Below are 18,619 nucleotides of genomic sequence, written 5' to 3'. Positions count from 1 at the left end.
CTTTCCAAATATTTCTCGCCACGAGAGTTTACTCTGGAATCACTATTTGTGAACAGTAACTGAAGTTTAAACAAATGATTACGTAAATAAATATTATATATTTATTTGTTGTTTCTTATATATTAAAATATTGCACAAAAATGCATGTTAGATTAATATAAAGTAAATAATATTAAGATAATATTGTATTAAGTTTTAAGGGATGCTAAAAAACTGTTTAAAAAGATTTATGCTTTTAAAGTACTATTGAACTATTTACATATCATATACTGGGCACATATATATTTATATTTTTTTAAATGGATGTTTAATGTAGTATATAGTTTATAAATTTTTTTCAAATGTAAATTTATACTAACTATAAAATTCCAGATTATGAAAGCTTTTTTTTTTTAAGCAGAAAAGTCTCTCCACTATTCCTGTGCTATTTTTATTACCCTGTGTATTCGTGCAGTGATACAAACTAACCCCAATACAGATTTTGATGGAAGACATATTTTGGTAGAAAATGACCACAACATTTATCTTTCTCTCATGCTGTTCAACTTTTTTTCACTGAGAAAGGTTTCAAATGTCTCTGACCTGTGAAACTGACAGACACACTAGAGGGCATTCCCACGATATGAGAAGCCTCCAGTGCCAGTGTGCAAGGGGATGACACAATCTTATTTATAATTTAACCTTTTGACCTCTTCTTCCTGACCTAGCTGATTCTCGTGCTATGATTCTTAATTAAATTCTTTCTTTCTATTCTTCATTGAAACACAGAACGTTGGCAAACATGCGAAAATACAAGTTTATTTCAGAAGCTTACATCCATGTCATCATTTAATATGTACAGATCCTTGTTTATTCTTACAAGCACTTTTGAAAAGAGCCCTTATGCATGTAAACAGAACCATTGCTACAGTATCACTCAAAGCATTGACACAGGAACATGATTTTTCAGACCTCATGGACATGAGAATTCTTAAAAAGGGAAAAACAGACTTTTTAGGTTCTAATTGCAGACCAATTAGCATACTTCCAATTTTGAGTAAGCTTTTAGAGAAGATTACCTTCAAGCAAATTTTACAATATTTTAGTACAAATGGATTACTTGCCAATGCTCAACATGCCTATCGACCAGGACACTCCACAAGTACTGCTCTTATACATATGACAGATGAATGGTTAGCATGTCTAGATAATAAGAAACTGGTTGGTGCTGTTTTAATTGATTTTACAGCAGCCTTTGATGTCATTGACCATGATATTCTTATGGCTAAACTAAAATGTTATGGTTTTTCATTGACAGCCCTTAATTGGATGGGAAGCTATCTTTCTAATAGAAAACAGAGAGTGTTTTATAATGGATCTTTTTCAGATGCTAAAAATACTTATTGTGGTGTTCCACAAGGAAGTTGCTTAGGTCCTTTATTGTTTTCTATTTTTATAAATGATTTACCATATGTTGTTAATAATGCTAATATAGTTATGTATGCAGATGACTCTACAATGTTTTCTGCAGCACATTCTTCAGCTGAACTAAAGAAAAATTTGAGTGATGAGCTTTTAACAATTTCTAAATGGGTTCAAATTAACAAATTAATTTTAAATATAGAAAAAACTAAATGCATAATTTTTAGCCAAAAATACAATATTTCTAGGGCTGCAGATTTGAATTTATTTATTGATGGGACGCCAGTGGAACAAGTAACAGATGTTACTTTGTTGGGCGTGATACTTGACAATACATTGTCCTGGTCCAAACATATAGATCATATAGTAAGCAGCATGGGTAAAGGTATAGCAGTAGCCAGGAAATGTTCTGCATTTATTTCGTCTTTGGTTTTAAAAGATGTGGTGCAGTCAATAGTTTTATCGCATCTTGAGTACTGCCCTATAATATGGTCAAGTGCATCAGAAAAGCACTTAAAAAAACTTCAGATTGTTCAGAATAGAGCAGCTAGGTTGGTGCTCCATTATCAATTTCAGGCCAGTGTTGCTGATATGCATAGAAAATTATCATGGCTTTTAGTGAAGGACAAATTACATTTACGAGTGTTGGTATATTTTTATAAGGTAATCAAGTATCACACACCATGTTTTTTCTTTGAAAAGCTTGTATATGTTGGTTTTAGACACGATCATAAAACACGTCAAGTGAGTAAGTCTCAACTGTTTTTACCATGTCCACAATCAAATTTGCTGAAAAAGACTGTATTTTATCGTGGCTCTGCTGCTTGGAATGTTGTTCCTATAAATATACGTAAAAGTAATTCAACACATGTGTTTAAAAGAAATTGTGTAAACATGTTGTTAAAGGTATAGACGTACTTCTGCTTGTGCTGCTACTATTAATATGTATGGGTATAGTTTTGTGATGTGACTGGATTAGCAATTGTATTTTTGTTATTATTTTATTTGTTTGAATGATTTTTTTGTATTGTGCAACTCTGTGGACCCCAGGAAGATTAGCAACCACTTTGTGGAAGCTAATGGGGATCCAAATTAACAATAAACAATAAACAAACAACAACATCTGTAGACCAGTGTTTACTCATATGTTTGTTTAGCTATAAACAAATGTCAGAGGAACACCAGAGCTTGAGATACAGAGCAGTATTAATGTGAGACCCTTGATTTACAGTCACTCTGGGGAGATCACTGTCGTGGATGGCTGGATTCAGAGCAAAACCATATGGCCACAGTCTGCCACTGGATATTTTGCCCATCCGCGCTACATGCAGTTTCTGATGCAAGGTCCCTTTTTTAAAAAATCCATTTTTTACTTATTTTGTTCAAACTCTGTTTTGAAGCGGGAATTATTCTTTCGGAACGAGTGGTAAGTAATTTAATTTAACAATTTTACAGGCTTATTTAGTATGCATAGCACATGAGATTTATCCACTACACTACAATTAGAAGCTATTCAAACAAATATATTTATACACCGTTTGATTACATGGGCAATATACATACAAATAAAATATATATATATATATATATATATATATATATATATATATGTGTGTGTGTGTGTGTGTGTGTGTGTGTGTGTGTGTGTGTGTGTGTGTGTTTATTGTAAAATATGAATACAAATTTGTACTAATATGCCATTTAGAGGTAATGAAGCACTTCGAGAGTCTTCCTGGCTCACTGCTCTTTTTGATGACCCTGGTTCCTCTCAGTCTGGGTGATAGATTCACCTTGTTGATCTCGATGCCAAACACCTCCATTCCTTTCAGTATTGGTCGGATTGGGGCTGGAGCTCTTATCGCTATCAGTTCTGTAAACAGCAGTCCGGACCTTCTGCGAGGTCAGTGAGCTATTTGTACCGAGCAGAAGAGGAAGATGCACGATATATTTACATATCATCCTTAATGTTATATGTTGTTGAATTATTCATGGCAGGTCATCATCTGGATTACCATTATGTGGACGATGAATGCAATGATCTGCGTGGCCCTGGGAAAATTGTGGCGCTTTACCATAAACACAAATACAGTGCTTTCATCGGACCTTCTTGCTCAAATGTATGTGGTTGTATTAGCTTCATTTCCAAGACAGCTGAAAGTCAAAACAAATAAATATTTAAAATACAGCCTAACGTCGTTTAAACGGAACGGGTCAAAGATAACAATCACTCATTTTATCATTACTCAGACAATAGACTTCCAAATTAAGGTATCAGTTTTCTACAAGCACACAGTTCCAATTAAAGCTGATAAAATTGACTTTTAACGCATGAAGGGCTATCAAAAAGTAATTACAAAAGTCGTTATAATCTCATTTGTCACAAGATATCATCATTACAAGACGAAGGACTATCAAATGTTCATTGAGTAGGAAATGGAGCGTTATCATCTGTTGCTAATTCTTATTTAAGGTCTGCGCAGTGACTGCTAAACTAGCAGCTTATTGGAACATTGCTGTCATCAGTCCCGTATGTGCTGAGCAACAGTTTCTAGATAAGAAGGTCCGTTTTAATGTTTTGTTTCACTTATATCTGAAAATGCACTTTGCTTTTCAGTTGCTAAATGTCTTTTTCTCTTGGCCCCTTGTCATTCAGGACTATCCGACCTTAACAAGAGTGTTTGGACCTTTTACTAAACTAGGGGCTTTCTTTGTGGAAATCTGTAAGCAGTTTGGCTGGCAGCGCATCAGTATTGTGTATGACATTAAACAGATCTGGGCTATTTCTGCCGAGGGGATCAGGTATGTAATATTCCTCGAAACTGAGAGGTGGAAAATCTATGTTAATTGACATTTATTATAAATGGCATGTATGTAAATAAATAAATAGTAAAATTAATGGTAAAAGTGATTTTTAAGTATGTAAGTATATATTGGTATATAGTATAAAAGTATATATAATTATATATTAAGTACAAAAAAAATATTGCACCAAGTAGAAAGGAAACTGTACTGGTTTGTTTACAGTTTGCATATAAATGTACAGTTTTTTAGATGTGAAATAGAGTTGCTATTATGAAGTCAAGAAGCTCATCTTAGAACTTTTTTCGAAAGGTATCAAGCGGAGCACAATAACATCACAGTGGCCAAGTATCAAGAAATCCATGGCTCTCTCTCTCAAGGGTCCTTGTCGACCTGGTCCTGGGTCTTAACTGAGGTGGCACGAGTCTCTCGCAGTAAGAAAAAAAATCCCGTCTGATGCAAATTTGTTCTCCCAAAATCTGTGAGGAACTAATCAATGAAGCTATTGTTTGTGTCCTTTTGCCTATATCCAGTTATTGTGATATCAGCACATGGCAAGGTGGTCCGCAGTTTGCTAATTGAAGCTCACAAGAAAGGCCTCACCAACGGAGATTTCGTTTTCTTTTGCTTCGAGCCATACAAGCAAAAGGTGCTATTTGGCAGTTTTGACTGGAAACAAGGTGTGTATTACGTAACCACAAAATCAATGACTCTGCTCATAAAATGAGACATGATGTCATTTTCTATTTATAATGCATGGTTTTCTTCTTTCTCAGGTGATGGATATGACTCAGCAGTCAAGCAAGCTTATCAGGCTCTGTTTTTCCTGTCTCTGTATAAACCCAGTGATAAACGGTATCAGGCCTTCTCAGAGAATGTCATTAGAAGGTCCAAAATAGACTTTGGCTATACCTATGCTACTAATGAAAAGGTTTGCTTTTAGTATGCATATTAACAATGATAGAGTTTATTGTCAATGATACCACATCTGAATTTTGGTGCGTGGGCATGTGGCTGAATGGATGGAAAGCCATGTGATGGCACAACTTTTAGGTTACTTCATTATGAGTTCAACTGTTTTATTTCCACAGGTGTCATTCCTAGCAGCCATAGCCCATGATAGTGTCTGGCTGTATGCCCAGACATTAAACAAAACTTTGGCAGAAAAAGAAAACCCATATGACGGCTTAGCCATCACTAGACGAATGTGGAACAGAACCATTACAGGTTTGAAGAGCTTAAAATATATCCAGTGATTACCAACTGGATTTAAGATTACATGTGCCCATGCAATGCTGTATTATGTTATATAATATGAGTTAAAAGAAGCATATTTCTGCTTTTGGTTTTTGTTAAATAGGGATTCAAGGAGATGTAACTATTGATGCGAGTGGAGACCGTGAGTTAAATTACATGATGAAACAATTCCAAGGCGTTAATAACCAGTGTCAGGTGAGCAACTAACATATGCTTATTATTTAGACCGAACCAGTGCAAGCCATCTGAAAACTGCTCTGCTATTCGGAATTAGATTTGTCAAATGAGTCATACTCTAGGGTTCTCCACACAGGTCATTGCAAACTATTTTGGGACTTATAAGGCAGTACAAGGGGTTCAAATCAAGTGGCCTGGAGGACGGACAACTCCTCCCAAAGACTCTCCAGACTGTGGCTTTCAAGGAGAACTCTGCATCAATCTAGGTATTGGGCAACCCGCCCTCATCGGAAAAACATTACTGGCAACAATTCTGCAAAATTATATTACATAACACCTTGCACATTTCGAGACACTTGTGAAATGTCAAGTCCGTGGCAGAGGCACAGTTTTCAATGATGTGTTGGTATTTGGACTTTCATTGCCTCTAGGTTTGATGCATTTTACTTCCCATCATTCATTAATTTTAAAGGTGTGCTAATAACACACAGGAGCATGATATGAGGATTGGAAGCATGTTCATGTACTTCTGCTTATCAGCTCTTTCAAGGGGCCAGTTAAAGGCCATAGTACAGTCACTTTGTTTCCAGTAGGGGGCACCAGATACTCAACTTTGCTCCATACATTAGTTCATCCACACAGAACCACTCATCCCTTGGTTTCTCACCCCTTCATTTTCATCTTTTTTTGGCATTGCCCATACCCTATCTTTGATTAAAAAATGGGGGAAAAGAAAAATCTTGAATAATGTACCAGTGCCTGCAAGAACCAAATGTCCAACTCAGTGGCAATATAGATTTCTCAGCTATTCACTGACTGAATATCCCTCAAGCTAACAGGTCGAAGTAATAAAAGTCTGGACAGACTTATGCAACCCGATATAATACTTTTATTAAAGGTGACTGGATGTGACTGTTTCATATTGCATTCCTACAGAATTACCCTTGGTGGCTTCCAGTTTTGCTGTATCATAATTCTATAAATGGACATAGTTGCATTTTGACACCAAGTGAGTGCTAATCACCCAGCAGATCGTAAATGTGTGTGTTTTATTTACAGAGAGAAAATTCTTGATTGCTTTGGGGATTATTGTTGGCTTGGTGGCCGCAGGGACCCTAGCAGTCTGTGTTTTATACAGGTAATATGGTTCAAGTGTGTATTTTTAACAGCTCTTAAACATTAACAATGCCGAAATCAAGCGTAGAAATGTGGTCTTTTGCATAAGTGCAATGCCTATACTTTTTTTTTTTTTACTTCCCAAGAGATTTGTTTGAGCTAGTTACACCGTTTTCATTTATTTTGGATGTAAGATTTGCATGTTATACTGCAATTATGTTGAAACATTCTGTTGATTTTATAGTTCATGAATGCCAGACTAAATTCAGCTGAAATGTTAGAGCTGATGCCCAAAAATGCAAGCCTTATTCAATCAGCTCCACTGCTGTTCTTCAGTTTTTCTCAGTATTTCGTTGGCTTTGTAGAAATACGGTCTTAGATTTTCTACAGTCTTCAGATTAAACTGATATTTATTACCAGGAAGTTCAAACTCCAGGAGGACGCCTCCAAGATGCTGTGGACAGTCAATGCTGATGATGTCATAATGATGCCGCATCACTCCTCAACCTTGCCAGCAAAGGTTTTAAGAGGATTTAATGCATTTTAAGATGATTAAGTAATTATTCTGGCCAACAATTTACTTTATTTTGTAATGCAAGAACATAATAGCAACTGTGAGGCAGAAATGATATAATTAACAATGTCATAGACACTGTCATGTAAAGAGATAACCAATTCTACCTCCTTATCATTACTGTTTTAATTGTGGGTTGTTTGGATGGATTTGCTACATGCACTATGAATGAATCTATTACATCTAGATTCTCCTCTTTTGTTGTTCAGTCCCACAGATCCAAACCCATTCAGGCTTCTTTGGAGTCTATAATTTGCAGCATGCAAGACAAGCCATCAGCACACAGAACTGCAGTCTACAAAGTGCAATATTTGTGATCTTAGTGTTTACACATTTACGTCACTGCATTCCAACATAACGTAGAAGACAATTTATGCTACAAAAACTGGGCATGATTTAGTTGCCCAATAAAACAATTCATAGTTAATTAAATTATTTTTTTCTCTCTCTCTCCTTCAGGGTACAATTTGTTCTGTTTGCTTTCTGAATTTAAGAAGCACTCATCTAAGCAGTGAGCTGTTGGCGGAACTCAAACATGTAAACTCTGCTCAATACATTGACAAATGCATTACATTTTTATACAATATGTTAGTGATATGATGTACCTCAATCAGTACCTATGTGTCTTCAGTGCAGAGATTCGACCCATTATAACCTTTGTAAATTTATTGGAGCGGCCCTGGAGACCCCTCAGCCTTTCATTCTTACCGAGTACTGCCCTAAAGGAAGCCTGGAGGTGCTCTTACACAGATAATTGTTTCTTTTCCATCTGCATTTTCCAACTATGTTTTTCTTCAAAATTTTCTTATGGCTTTTTTAATAATGACTTTTTAATAAAGGGTTTAGGAACAAATAGATGTAACTATTAGGACAGTGAATGTAATCCTTATACAGGAAATTTATTGCAATATATATATATATATATATATATATATATATATATATATATATAAACAGCTTCGAAATTAACATAACATCAATGTATCTACAAGTAAAGTGTACTAAAGACCTTATTTTATTACAATTCCAGAAAGTATTCTATAAGCTTTCTAATCTTTCATAGCTGAACAGCTCTACTGATAGCCATAATGTCAATTCTGTTATTATTGACTCTTTTTATGGAAAGAGCTGTGTATATTATTGAACCAAAATTGTAGATTTACAGTTTTGGAACAATGTGAAATAAAGACTGAATATTTGGGTGAACAAGAAAAGTGATATCTTCTTATTATTTTAAGAATGGTCATTGTAACTAAAGTTTTTTGTGTCCCCCAAATTCTCAGGACATTTTGAAGAATGAGTCTATCAAGCTGGACTGGACGTTCAAGTATTCCCTCATGCTAGACATTGTAAAGGTCGAAATGTCTGTGTTTTATAGTCTAAACTGTTTTCTCTGACAGAAGAATATAAAACAGTGATGGATTAATTTCGACTTTGATGTAGGGCATGGACTATTTGCACCACAGTCCCTTGCACTGTCACGGTCGCCTCTCGTCATCAAGCTGTGTCGTGGACAGCCGCTTTGTCCTGAAGGTCACTGATTTTGGACTCAACGCAGTCAGGCGTTCAGACTCAGAGCAGAGCCTTGGATTTGACCCCTGGACCGGTAAGCCGGAAATGTAGAACTCTGAAGAAGAAATGAATTTTTGTTTGGATGAAAAATATAGAATTAATTTAGAGCTCAATACATAAATACACAAATATGTTCCACACATAAATGTAAATGTAGATCGTTTTGTGTAGATTTTAAAATATGTTTTCATTTTAAGCTCTGTTGTGGAGGGCACCAGAGCTGCTGAGAGAGTCCATTTCAGCTAATGGTACTCAAAAAGGGGACATCTACAGTTTCGCCATTATTGCTCAAGAGGTAGTATATCGTAGAGGGCCTTTCTACATTCCCAACTGTCACTTCAGTGCTAGAGGTATGATAATACTCTCCTCTCCCTCTCCCTATAAAGCCTCTTTTTATAACTTAAGGTAAACCATCTCTGATGGATAACTTTACAGGACTGTTGTTGACTCTCTCCCTGTCTGTTTTTCAGAGATTGTGGAGAGGGTCAGGGCGAGAGGCTGTAGCCCATTGAGGCCTCACATAGACCCATCGGAGGGTGTAGAGGAACTGGAGGGAATCATAGTCAGCTGCTGGAGAGAGAAACCTGCAGAGAGACCAGACTTCTCTTCTCTCAGGACTGCCATCAAGAAACTCTGTCCTAATGGGTCAGTAATGAAGCAAGACACAGAGCAATATATTTCTCTACATTTTTTTTTACTTCATTTTAGATGGAATAGGTCACCTCATCAGGGCTTATTTTTAGTTGGTTTAGGTGGTTTTAGTTAGTTTAAGCTTGGGTCAACCTGCTACATTTAGTTTACACTAAGAAACAATAAACTTTTAACAGTGTGCAGTTGACTGATTCACAAATACTTTGAAAATTGGTTTGATTGAATCAAGCCTTATTAGATATCTGAACTTATGTTTGAACTCGTGTGTATTTACAGTATCAGTTTGTTATTAGTGTTGAGCAATGATTAATCGTGATTAATCGCATCCAAAATAGATTTTTGAGTACATAATATATTTGTGTGTACTGTGTATATTTACTGTATATATAAATAAACACACATGCATGTATGTATTTAATAAAAATATACAATATGTTTATATATTAAATGTATTTATATAATATTAATTATATGAATATAAATATATACATGTAAATACATGAAAATATTTTCTAACTATATACTGTGTGTGTGTCTTTATATATACATAATAAATATACACAGTACACACACATATAGCCTGTTATGTACACACAAACCTTTATTTGGGATGTGATTAATCGTGATTAATCGTTGCCTGGCAGTTTTTATTTTTATTAAACCTATTAAAAATAATTTCCAATAAATCAAATTAAGCTAAATTTAATTAAGATACAAAAAACTTAAATCTTATAATATGTAAGACTTTAACTTAAACTTTTTTTTTATTGCTACTAACTGAAATAAAATGCCTTAAAGTTAAAGTACTCACTAAACCAAAATACATTTAAGATAAACAGAAATAATAATAACAACAACAACACATAAAACAATTACTAAAGCTTAAATTAGAATTAAAAGGAATTCTGAAAATGTAAAAATAAAAGCACATTTATTTAACTGTCCCCCAGTTCCGTATACGGGACACCTACATTTACTTCACTATATTACAATTAAATCTAATCTAATCATGATAAACTATATATTGTTGGAAAGGTCTAAGGCTCCCAAATATATATTTTACCAATGGTTTTTGTTAAAAATTATGTAGGAAAAGTAATAGATTAATTTCTGACAAGAGTGCACCCTCAAAAATTTACATTATAACAGGAGTTCTGACCTTTGTTAAAAAAAAAAAGACTTAAAATCTAAAAATTCATCCTTTAAAACCCATTTTAAAATCAGACATTGCATAACAATGTAAATGGTGAATCAATATCATGTTACAAAATGTTTTCATTCATGAATTAAAAAAAAAAATGTAAGTTTGGATCATGCACTATAAATGTTCAATTTATATGTTCAAAAATGTGAGTGACAGTTAAGGGGTTAAAACATTAATAGACTATAGTAGCATATAAAAAGAATACTTCAATTATATTATAAAGGTTTTAATATTATTTATTTCATAAAACAAATATCTTCACTCATGTATCTCAGTCAGCTAATAAACCTTATAATCTGTATTTTAATTTTACATCATATACAGTACACTATAAAACAGTGACATGTTGGCAGTTGGCACTTGAATACCTCAGACCAAAACAAATAGAACCCCAAACACTCTAACTTTTATTGTACTCTCCAGACTGCACTTTTATTAGACTTTCTGCTGATACGATCTTCCCCACTTGCAGAGTAAGATTCCCAAGTGCAGTCAGTGTTAACATTGAGATAAGTTTGATTAAAGGCACTTTAAACAAGCATTGCTGCGGCATCAGTAGTGTACAGCTATCTCTCCTTCCCAATCTAATGCGGTCTTGACATCGCTACAGTTGCACGTTCTTCCTCTTTGTGCTTGTTTCAGCTGTAAATGAGGGTAGTTGTGACTAATGAGTGCTTTTGAGGTAATAAAGAAGAACAGGGCAGGGACACAGAGGATCATTAATTACACTTACAAATGACAGTGCTTAATCAGGTAGACAAACAAACAGGATATGGCCACTCTGGGGACCAGTGACACACAACCCAGCGATCATAGAGTCCCACGAGAACAACCCTGTCACAACGTATCAGGCTAAACATTTATACTGGCTTTGGAGGATGAAGGGGGAGATTAAAAAAATAAAAAATGGTGTTGTGTGTACTGTGTGCTGATGAATGTTTCTTTTGCAACAAATGGCCCTTGAAGGGGCAATAAAGAATTACTGCTTCTTAAATGTGATATTGCTAAACGCTAGTTAGTAGTAATGATAAAGAATAATATTTGCAGAGCATTCGTGTGTATGCACAGGGGCTCTGAGAACATTCTGGATAACCTGCTGTCCCGTATGGAGCAGTATGCGTGTAATCTGGAGGAGATAGTCAGTGAACGTACCGCTGAACTCCAGGAAGAGAAGAAGCGAGCAGAGGGACTACTCACGCAGATGTTGCCACGGTAACATTTCAGATTATACACTGATCATACACTGATTGGGTGTTACGTGCAGGCAAAGTCCATAGGACACATGCAGAATGCTCTTTTGGCTATTCCAGTTTGTGTTTCTGTTTGATGAATACCAGTTGGCTTTGGTCTTTAGTGAAGCTCATTTTGACCATTGTCAGCTTTGTTTCCGCTATTTATCTATGTTGGTTTGTTGTGTCTTAGCCTTAAAGGGATAGTTCACCCTCAAAATTTTTTATTCTGTCATTAATCACTCACTCTCATGTCATTCCAAATCCGTGGAATGACCTCCATTCATCTTAAGAATAATTAAGATATTTTTGATGAAACCGGAGAGGTTTCTGACCCTCCCATAGACAGCAATGGAACTACCATGTTCAAGGTCCAGAAATGTAGTAAGTTAAAATAGGTTACTGGTTCAACTGTAATGTCATGAAGCTACGAGAATACTTTTTGTGTGCAAAGAAAACAAAAATATTGTCTTTATTCAACAGTTTCTTCTCTGCACTATTTTAATGATGTCCTTACTACCTTTCTGGGCCTCCAATGTAGTAGTTGCTTTGCTGTCTATGCAGGGTCAGATAGTGCTTGGATTTCATTAAAATATCTTGATATCTAGATGAACAAAGGTCTTACGGGTTTGGAAGAACATGAAAGTGAGTAATTAATGGCAGAGTTTTTATTTTTGGGTGAAATATCTTTTTAACGGTTAAAATGTTAGATACATAAACTTGGGTTAAAATGCACTTGACTGTCATTTGATGAATTATTGCTGCAATGAAAATATACACATATCTTGTTTAATAAAATTGTTTGCCATCTTATTATATTAACACAAAACAGATTTGATTTTCTTCCCTCCACTTATCCAATCCTAACTTTGAATACTTCATAAAGAGATGTAATCAATATAAATCAAGCTGTTTAATCCAAGTTTTTTGAAGATATACAATAACTTTTTATGATGAACAGATGCTTTTATTCACATTTAAAAATCGGCATAGAGCACAAACATAGAGCAAATCAATACAGAAACTGTATTTGAGCAGATTTTCATCTGTGTTTTGAAGATGAATGAAAGATTTGGGTAATGGAAGTAATAATGTAAATGATGACAGAATTTTCATTTTCGGGTAAACAATCCCTTTAACACCTGGTTAATTTGGAGGTGTAGTGAATATGATGTAGGTTTTCTTGTTGATATAGTGCAGGCAAAAGTGGCACGACTGTTCAGTGAATTTGAGCGCAACACTTCAGTTCCTAAAAACTTGCTTGCACCTGGCCTAACAAGCCTACGTGACGAGACCACTGATCCTCACCAAGCCCTCCACTTGAAACCTGCCTTTGAAAAGTGCCTGTCTTTTTTCTTGTATTTTTAGATGTGTAGCCGCTCAGCTCATAGCGGGAAAGACAGTGAGAGCAGAAACCTACGACTGCGTAACCATCTATTTCAGTGACATTGAAGGCTTCACAGCCATGTCAGCATCCCTCACGCCAATGCAGGTGATGAAAGACGCAGAGACTCAAACAGCATCTCAGAGAGTTTCTGCCCGGCACTTTCCTTGCAGGCATTTTTTAAAAACTATTTGTTGTGTTTTTTTTTTTTCAATATAGGTCCTATATGGGGTTATTTGTTCAGATTCTGATTGTATTTTAACAAAAAACACATGTCCAGAGCTATTTGGGGAGGTTTGAGGAGCTGCCTTCCTCCGTTGTCTAAGACTTTGAAATACCTACACTTGTTAAATTATGTATGCTCCTGTGTGTGTTTGTTTGTATATGGTCTGTTATAAGATCAAATATCCACATAGTACGCTCTGGAATGGGTTTCATATGTCACATAAGAGCTCCTGACATTATTAGGTGACATGGCACAAGTGCCAAAAACCCTACTCTGTCACGGATATCAGGCTACTGTTAGCATAGCTGCTGGCTCACTAGCCCGTCTGAGCCTTAAAGTGGAAATAATACATTCGCATGATGCTATTTATGGACCGCACTGAAGCCCACAGCTGAACCACAATGGAAAACGATTGTCACTTTACAGAAACTTTGATCTCTGTATCTGTATCCCTAAGCTGATTGCTATAAACTGCACTTGTTTCCTTTTTGCTGTACTGTAGGTAGTGAACGTTCTGAATGACCTGTACACATACTTCGACAATATCATTGACAACCACAATGTTTATAAGGTACATCGTTTGAATGCCTCATCATCATGCGAGATGATTTTAACCATTGTAGGAAATATGTTGCTTCATGTGTCCTTTGCTGTATCCAGGTAGAAACCATTGGCGATTCCTACATGGTAGTGTCGGGCCTGCCTACCAGAAATGGAGACGACCATGTAAAAGAAATAGCAAGTATGTCATTAGCTGTGGTGCAGGGCATGAGGAGCTTCTACAGTCCACACATACCAGAGCAGCAGCTGAGGGTCCGCATTGGAGTTCATTCAGGTAATAACTGGATGGTGACAGCTCTTTGGCTGTGCTATTCTTGTATATTCACTGGCCTGCACTGACCCTGATCAATCACAAAAACAAATGTGCTCAGGCTATGAGTGTATTGCCTTGTAATTTATGTAATGTAAGCTATTTTTTTCTATTTTTATTTGTATGTTCTTATACTAAAGTATGAACAAGTATACAAGGGGTGTCCAACCTTACCAGTAGTTCAAGTACTGAAATGTCTATTTCAATTAAATACTGTCCTTTGGAACATTCAGTTCTTCAAAGAAAATGAATCATGGATTCCACAAAAAAAAAAAAAAAAAACACAAAAAAAGTTTCTTTTGCACCAAATTAGCATATTAGAATGATTTCTGAAGGGACACTGAATACTGGAATGATGCTGAAAGTTCACCTTTGCCATCACAAAAATATTCTGCATTTGAAAAAAAAATCAAAACAGAAAGCAAAAATGTAAAAAAATTAATCATCCTCTCTGTCAAAAATTCTAAATAAAAGTATAGCAAAAGAAATAATTTTTCAGTATGCATAAAAATGTGTACAACCTACTGTAAGAAACAGATTGTGCATTATACAGTTTTGGGGGACTACTTCTAATAAATACATTTGATTATGACAGGTTGTTTATACAGAAGGTTTATACAGTACATTTCATTTCTTCTCTCTCTTGCCTTTTTCAGATGTGTTTTCAATACAAAGCCAATGATGCATTTGAATATTTTTTCTGATTTGGTCCATTTCTGCATCAGACGAGTGTTTATGCTGCTCAGGCATTCTTGGAGTTATTTCAACTTGCCAACTTGGCTTATGACACATATGAGAAAAATTCAAATAAAATACATCATTATACATTTTATCACAAAACATAGGCTGAGTAGTGGAAAAGGAAAAACTATTTAAAATGTGTTGTGGAAAAATACCGAATCATAAAAAAACTAATCATTTTGCTTGTTACAGGGCCTTGTGTCGCAGGGGTTGTGGGTCTGAAAATGCCACGCTACTGTTTATTTGGAGACACTGTGAACACTGCCTCCAGGATGGAGACATATGGATTACGTAAGGTCACTCATAATGCATGTGTTGACAGCAGATTACGAAGATATGTCAGAGAAGCATTTTAAATAAAACTCACGTGATTGATCTGACATCATATCGTTTTATTTTCCCCTCTTAGCACTGAGGATCCATGTGAGCAGTTCCACCAAGTCTCTCCTAGACACTTTCAGGACTTTCCGCTGTGAACTGCGAGGTGACATCCACATAAAGGTACAGAGTTACTGCCCCTGTGACATTCACCTCAGAGAGCATCATATTGCTTTCATCTCACCTGTCTGACCACATCACAACAGTCCGATTCCCTCAGCTGATTCTTCTCTCACATGTTTATTATAGGATTGGTGCTTCAAAATGACTAACAAGTCACATCCATTGTGTTACAAAACCATACCGTGTAATCAAATGACATCATAACTACAGTCACGGCTGTAAACATTAATGTCTAAAAAGTTGTGTATACATGGCAATATAATTTCAGAAAGAGTGGAAATATTTATTCGGTAATGAGTCACAGCTGGTAAGGACCTATAAATAGAGCTCAAAAGCGTCCTCTTAACCACACATTTTCAAAGCTTCGGAAGTGCTCTCACCTCGCTGTTCTCTTCCATTTCAGGGAAAGGGCTGGGTGAGGACATACTGGCTTTTGGGAGAGGACTACTAAACCAGATCCCTTTTTTCAATACTTTTTTAACATGATTTTTTAACATGAGTATATTACACTATATTTCTACTTTGTATTGCATGTTTGCAATATTTTAGTTCAAGAAGCAAATGTTTGGGGTTGGGAAGATTTTTTTTTTTTTTTTTTTATGAATTGTGTATTTCGTATTATATATTTATGTAAAATACAGTAAAAACAACAACAACAATATTTTTACAAATATTATTACACACACACACACATATACATTAGGGGTGTAACGGTTCACAAAATTCACGGTTCGGTTCGATACGATACACTGATGTCACGGTTCGGTTCGGTTCGATACGTTTTAGATACAGCAAAATGTAAAAACATCTCAACTTTTCAGAATGCTGCAAGCGCACCGCGGGTCATGTGACAAGAACTAACCAATCAGCTTCATCCTTTCCCGTAACAACGTTGAAAACTCAGCCAAGATGAAGGAACAGCTGTTCACAGTTGTATATGGATTGCAATTTTGAAATAAATTTAGTAGCAGAGCTACTGCAAGCGATTTTTAGAGCTTGCAAATCCATTTATCATTCGCTGAAATTTCCGCGTCTCATGGAGAGAGCACGTCATTGTTGCTTAGCAAAGACAGACGCCTCATGAGCGCTTCTGCCCGAGCGCTTCGGAAAGGAGGAGAAAGACGCGCTTAGCGTTTTCCACGCGTTTTTAGGCGCGATATGTGAACGGCCCCTAAGGCGCTCGCTCACTCAGCACGCGCTGAAGGCTCGTTGCAAAATGTCTAATGCATTTAACAGACCAGAAATATAAGATCCTAAAATAACCAACAGGTCTGGTGTGGGTGCACTTTGGATTCCCTGTAAGCTATAATACCGGTGTCTAAATGCTGCAGGGATAGTTTGTTGCGTGCTTGTTTCTCATTTTTTTCGTCTTTTCCCAGATACTGACACAATAAGGTGATGTCAGCGTAAATGAGTTGACATGTTTCAAGTATTCCCGCTGGTGTTTTTTTTTTTTTTTTTTTTTTTTTTGTATTCCCGCTGGTGTACCCTGTCATGTTGCAGATGCGACATACCGTTGTTTTTTTATCCACCACTCTCTTGCCATCACCATTATAGCTTAAAGGGAATCCAAAGTGCACCCAAACACCAGACCTGTTGGTTACTGGAGGATCTTCTTTTTTCTGGTATGTTAAACACATTGGCCATTTTGCAACGAGCCTTCAGCGCGTACTGAGTGAGCGAGCGCCTGCTGAGTAGCCTAACATAAACATATAAGTTGGTGTTTTTTTCTTCTTCGGGAGTGTCAGGGGCGTTGCCTGTTACGTCGTTTGGGTTATTGGGCTACCTTGTTGAACGCATATCATTATATTTCTCTTTTTTTTTTTTTTTTTTTTTTTTTTTTTTTTAATATAATGAATTAGTCCAACGAACCGTTCGGTATACATAATGCGTACCGCGTACCGAACCGAAAGCGTCGTACCGAACGGTTCAATACGAATACGCGTATCGTTACACCCCTAATATACATGCACACATACTGTACATGTACACATATATTAAATATAACTGTTTTCCTCTTGAATATATTACTCCAGTCTTCAGTATAACCATTTAGAAATAATGTTTCTTGAACACCAAATCATTATGATTATCAAATTTGTGCTGCTTGATATTTATGTGAAAAGTGAGATTTTTTTTTTCAGGGTTTTTTGGTGAATAGAAAATTAAAAACATGATTTTACTGTCTCTTTTGATAAAAATGTATGTATCCTTGCAGAATAAAAGTATTTACATATATATATATATAAATAAATATATAACACTTAAAAGTAGTATAAACAGTAGTGCATATCAAAACCAAAAAAAGTCTTCAAATATCTTTTAACAACATATACACCAATTCGTAATTTACAATATTCTCAGCACAGCCTCTTAGTTGTTCCCCAAACACGGTTGTGATCCAGGAGTGACAGGGCCTTTACAAGGCATGCTCCAAATCTGTGGAATTCTCTCCCAATTGACAATGGGATGATAATTCTTTAACTGTTTTTAAAACTTTTCCCAAAAACATTCTTTTTCAGGAATGCTTGTATTTATTTATTTTTTTATTGTATTGTTTTGTGATTTATTTTTTGTTGAATTTATAGTATGTTTTCTTATATTGTTGTGTTTTCCTTTAATGTAAGCTTTCATGTAAAGAACTTTGAGAAAGAAACGTTTAAAGGTGCTATATAAAGAAATTTATTATTATTATTATATTCATCTATATATTAATCAAAAATTGATTGGGCACCATAATGAAATGGAAAATAATAGCCAGAAAGATCTGATATTTCCCTTTTCAATTATTCAGATATTTGTTTGCAGGGCCAGACTGGGACGCAATTTCAGTTGGGGAAATCTCACTTGTACCTTTTTGGGTACAGCAGCTTGACATTATAGCAGTACACTGTACATATTAGTACCTTAAGAGTA

General features: G+C 35.6%; 1 protein-coding gene across 1 annotated transcript; it reads left to right on the top strand.

Moving 5' to 3' along the window:
• Positions 1-2,651: 2,651 nt before the first annotated feature.
• LOC113081899 (atrial natriuretic peptide receptor 1-like) lies at positions 2,652-16,290 on the top strand. Its single transcript, XM_026253799.1, has 27 exons — positions 2,652-2,827; positions 3,107-3,301; positions 3,397-3,518; positions 3,872-3,961; positions 4,055-4,200; positions 4,513-4,634; positions 4,734-4,880; positions 4,977-5,131; positions 5,292-5,427; positions 5,561-5,652; positions 5,771-5,900; positions 6,694-6,772; positions 7,171-7,270; positions 7,534-7,626; positions 7,784-7,861; positions 7,956-8,060; positions 8,608-8,679; positions 8,768-8,930; positions 9,094-9,246; positions 9,367-9,541; positions 11,820-11,963; positions 13,349-13,472; positions 14,093-14,161; positions 14,251-14,425; positions 15,395-15,493; positions 15,612-15,703; positions 16,107-16,290. The coding sequence occupies exons 2-27, from the start codon at positions 3,112-3,114 to the stop codon at positions 16,152-16,154; spliced, it is 3,099 nt and encodes a 1,032-aa protein (XP_026109584.1). The 5' UTR covers positions 2,652-2,827; positions 3,107-3,111; the 3' UTR covers positions 16,155-16,290.
• Positions 16,291-18,619: the final 2,329 nt, after the last annotated feature.

This window comes from Carassius auratus, unplaced genomic scaffold (genome assembly GCF_003368295.1).
Source record: "Carassius auratus strain Wakin unplaced genomic scaffold, ASM336829v1 scaf_tig00035250, whole genome shotgun sequence".
Classification (NCBI taxonomy): domain Eukaryota; kingdom Metazoa; phylum Chordata; class Actinopteri; order Cypriniformes; family Cyprinidae; genus Carassius; species Carassius auratus.
Note: the sequence above shows the minus strand (reverse complement) of the source record. Positions and strands in the feature narration are given on the sequence as shown.

What these genes read in the sequence shown, in the direction of transcription:
- LOC113081899 (XM_026253799.1), top strand. Translation starts at nt 3,112, where the DNA reads ATGAAGCACTTCGAGAGTCTTCCTGGCTCACTGCTCTTTTTGATGACC. An exon ending in GCAGTCTGTGTTTTATACAG is followed by an intron (nt 6,773 to 7,170) that starts GTAATATGGTTC and finishes ATTTATTACCAG; the next exon opens with GAAGTTCAAACTCCAGGAGG. An exon ending in CTGTCACTTCAGTGCTAGAG is followed by an intron (nt 9,247 to 9,366) that starts GTATGATAATAC and finishes TCTGTTTTTCAG; the next exon opens with AGATTGTGGAGAGGGTCAGG.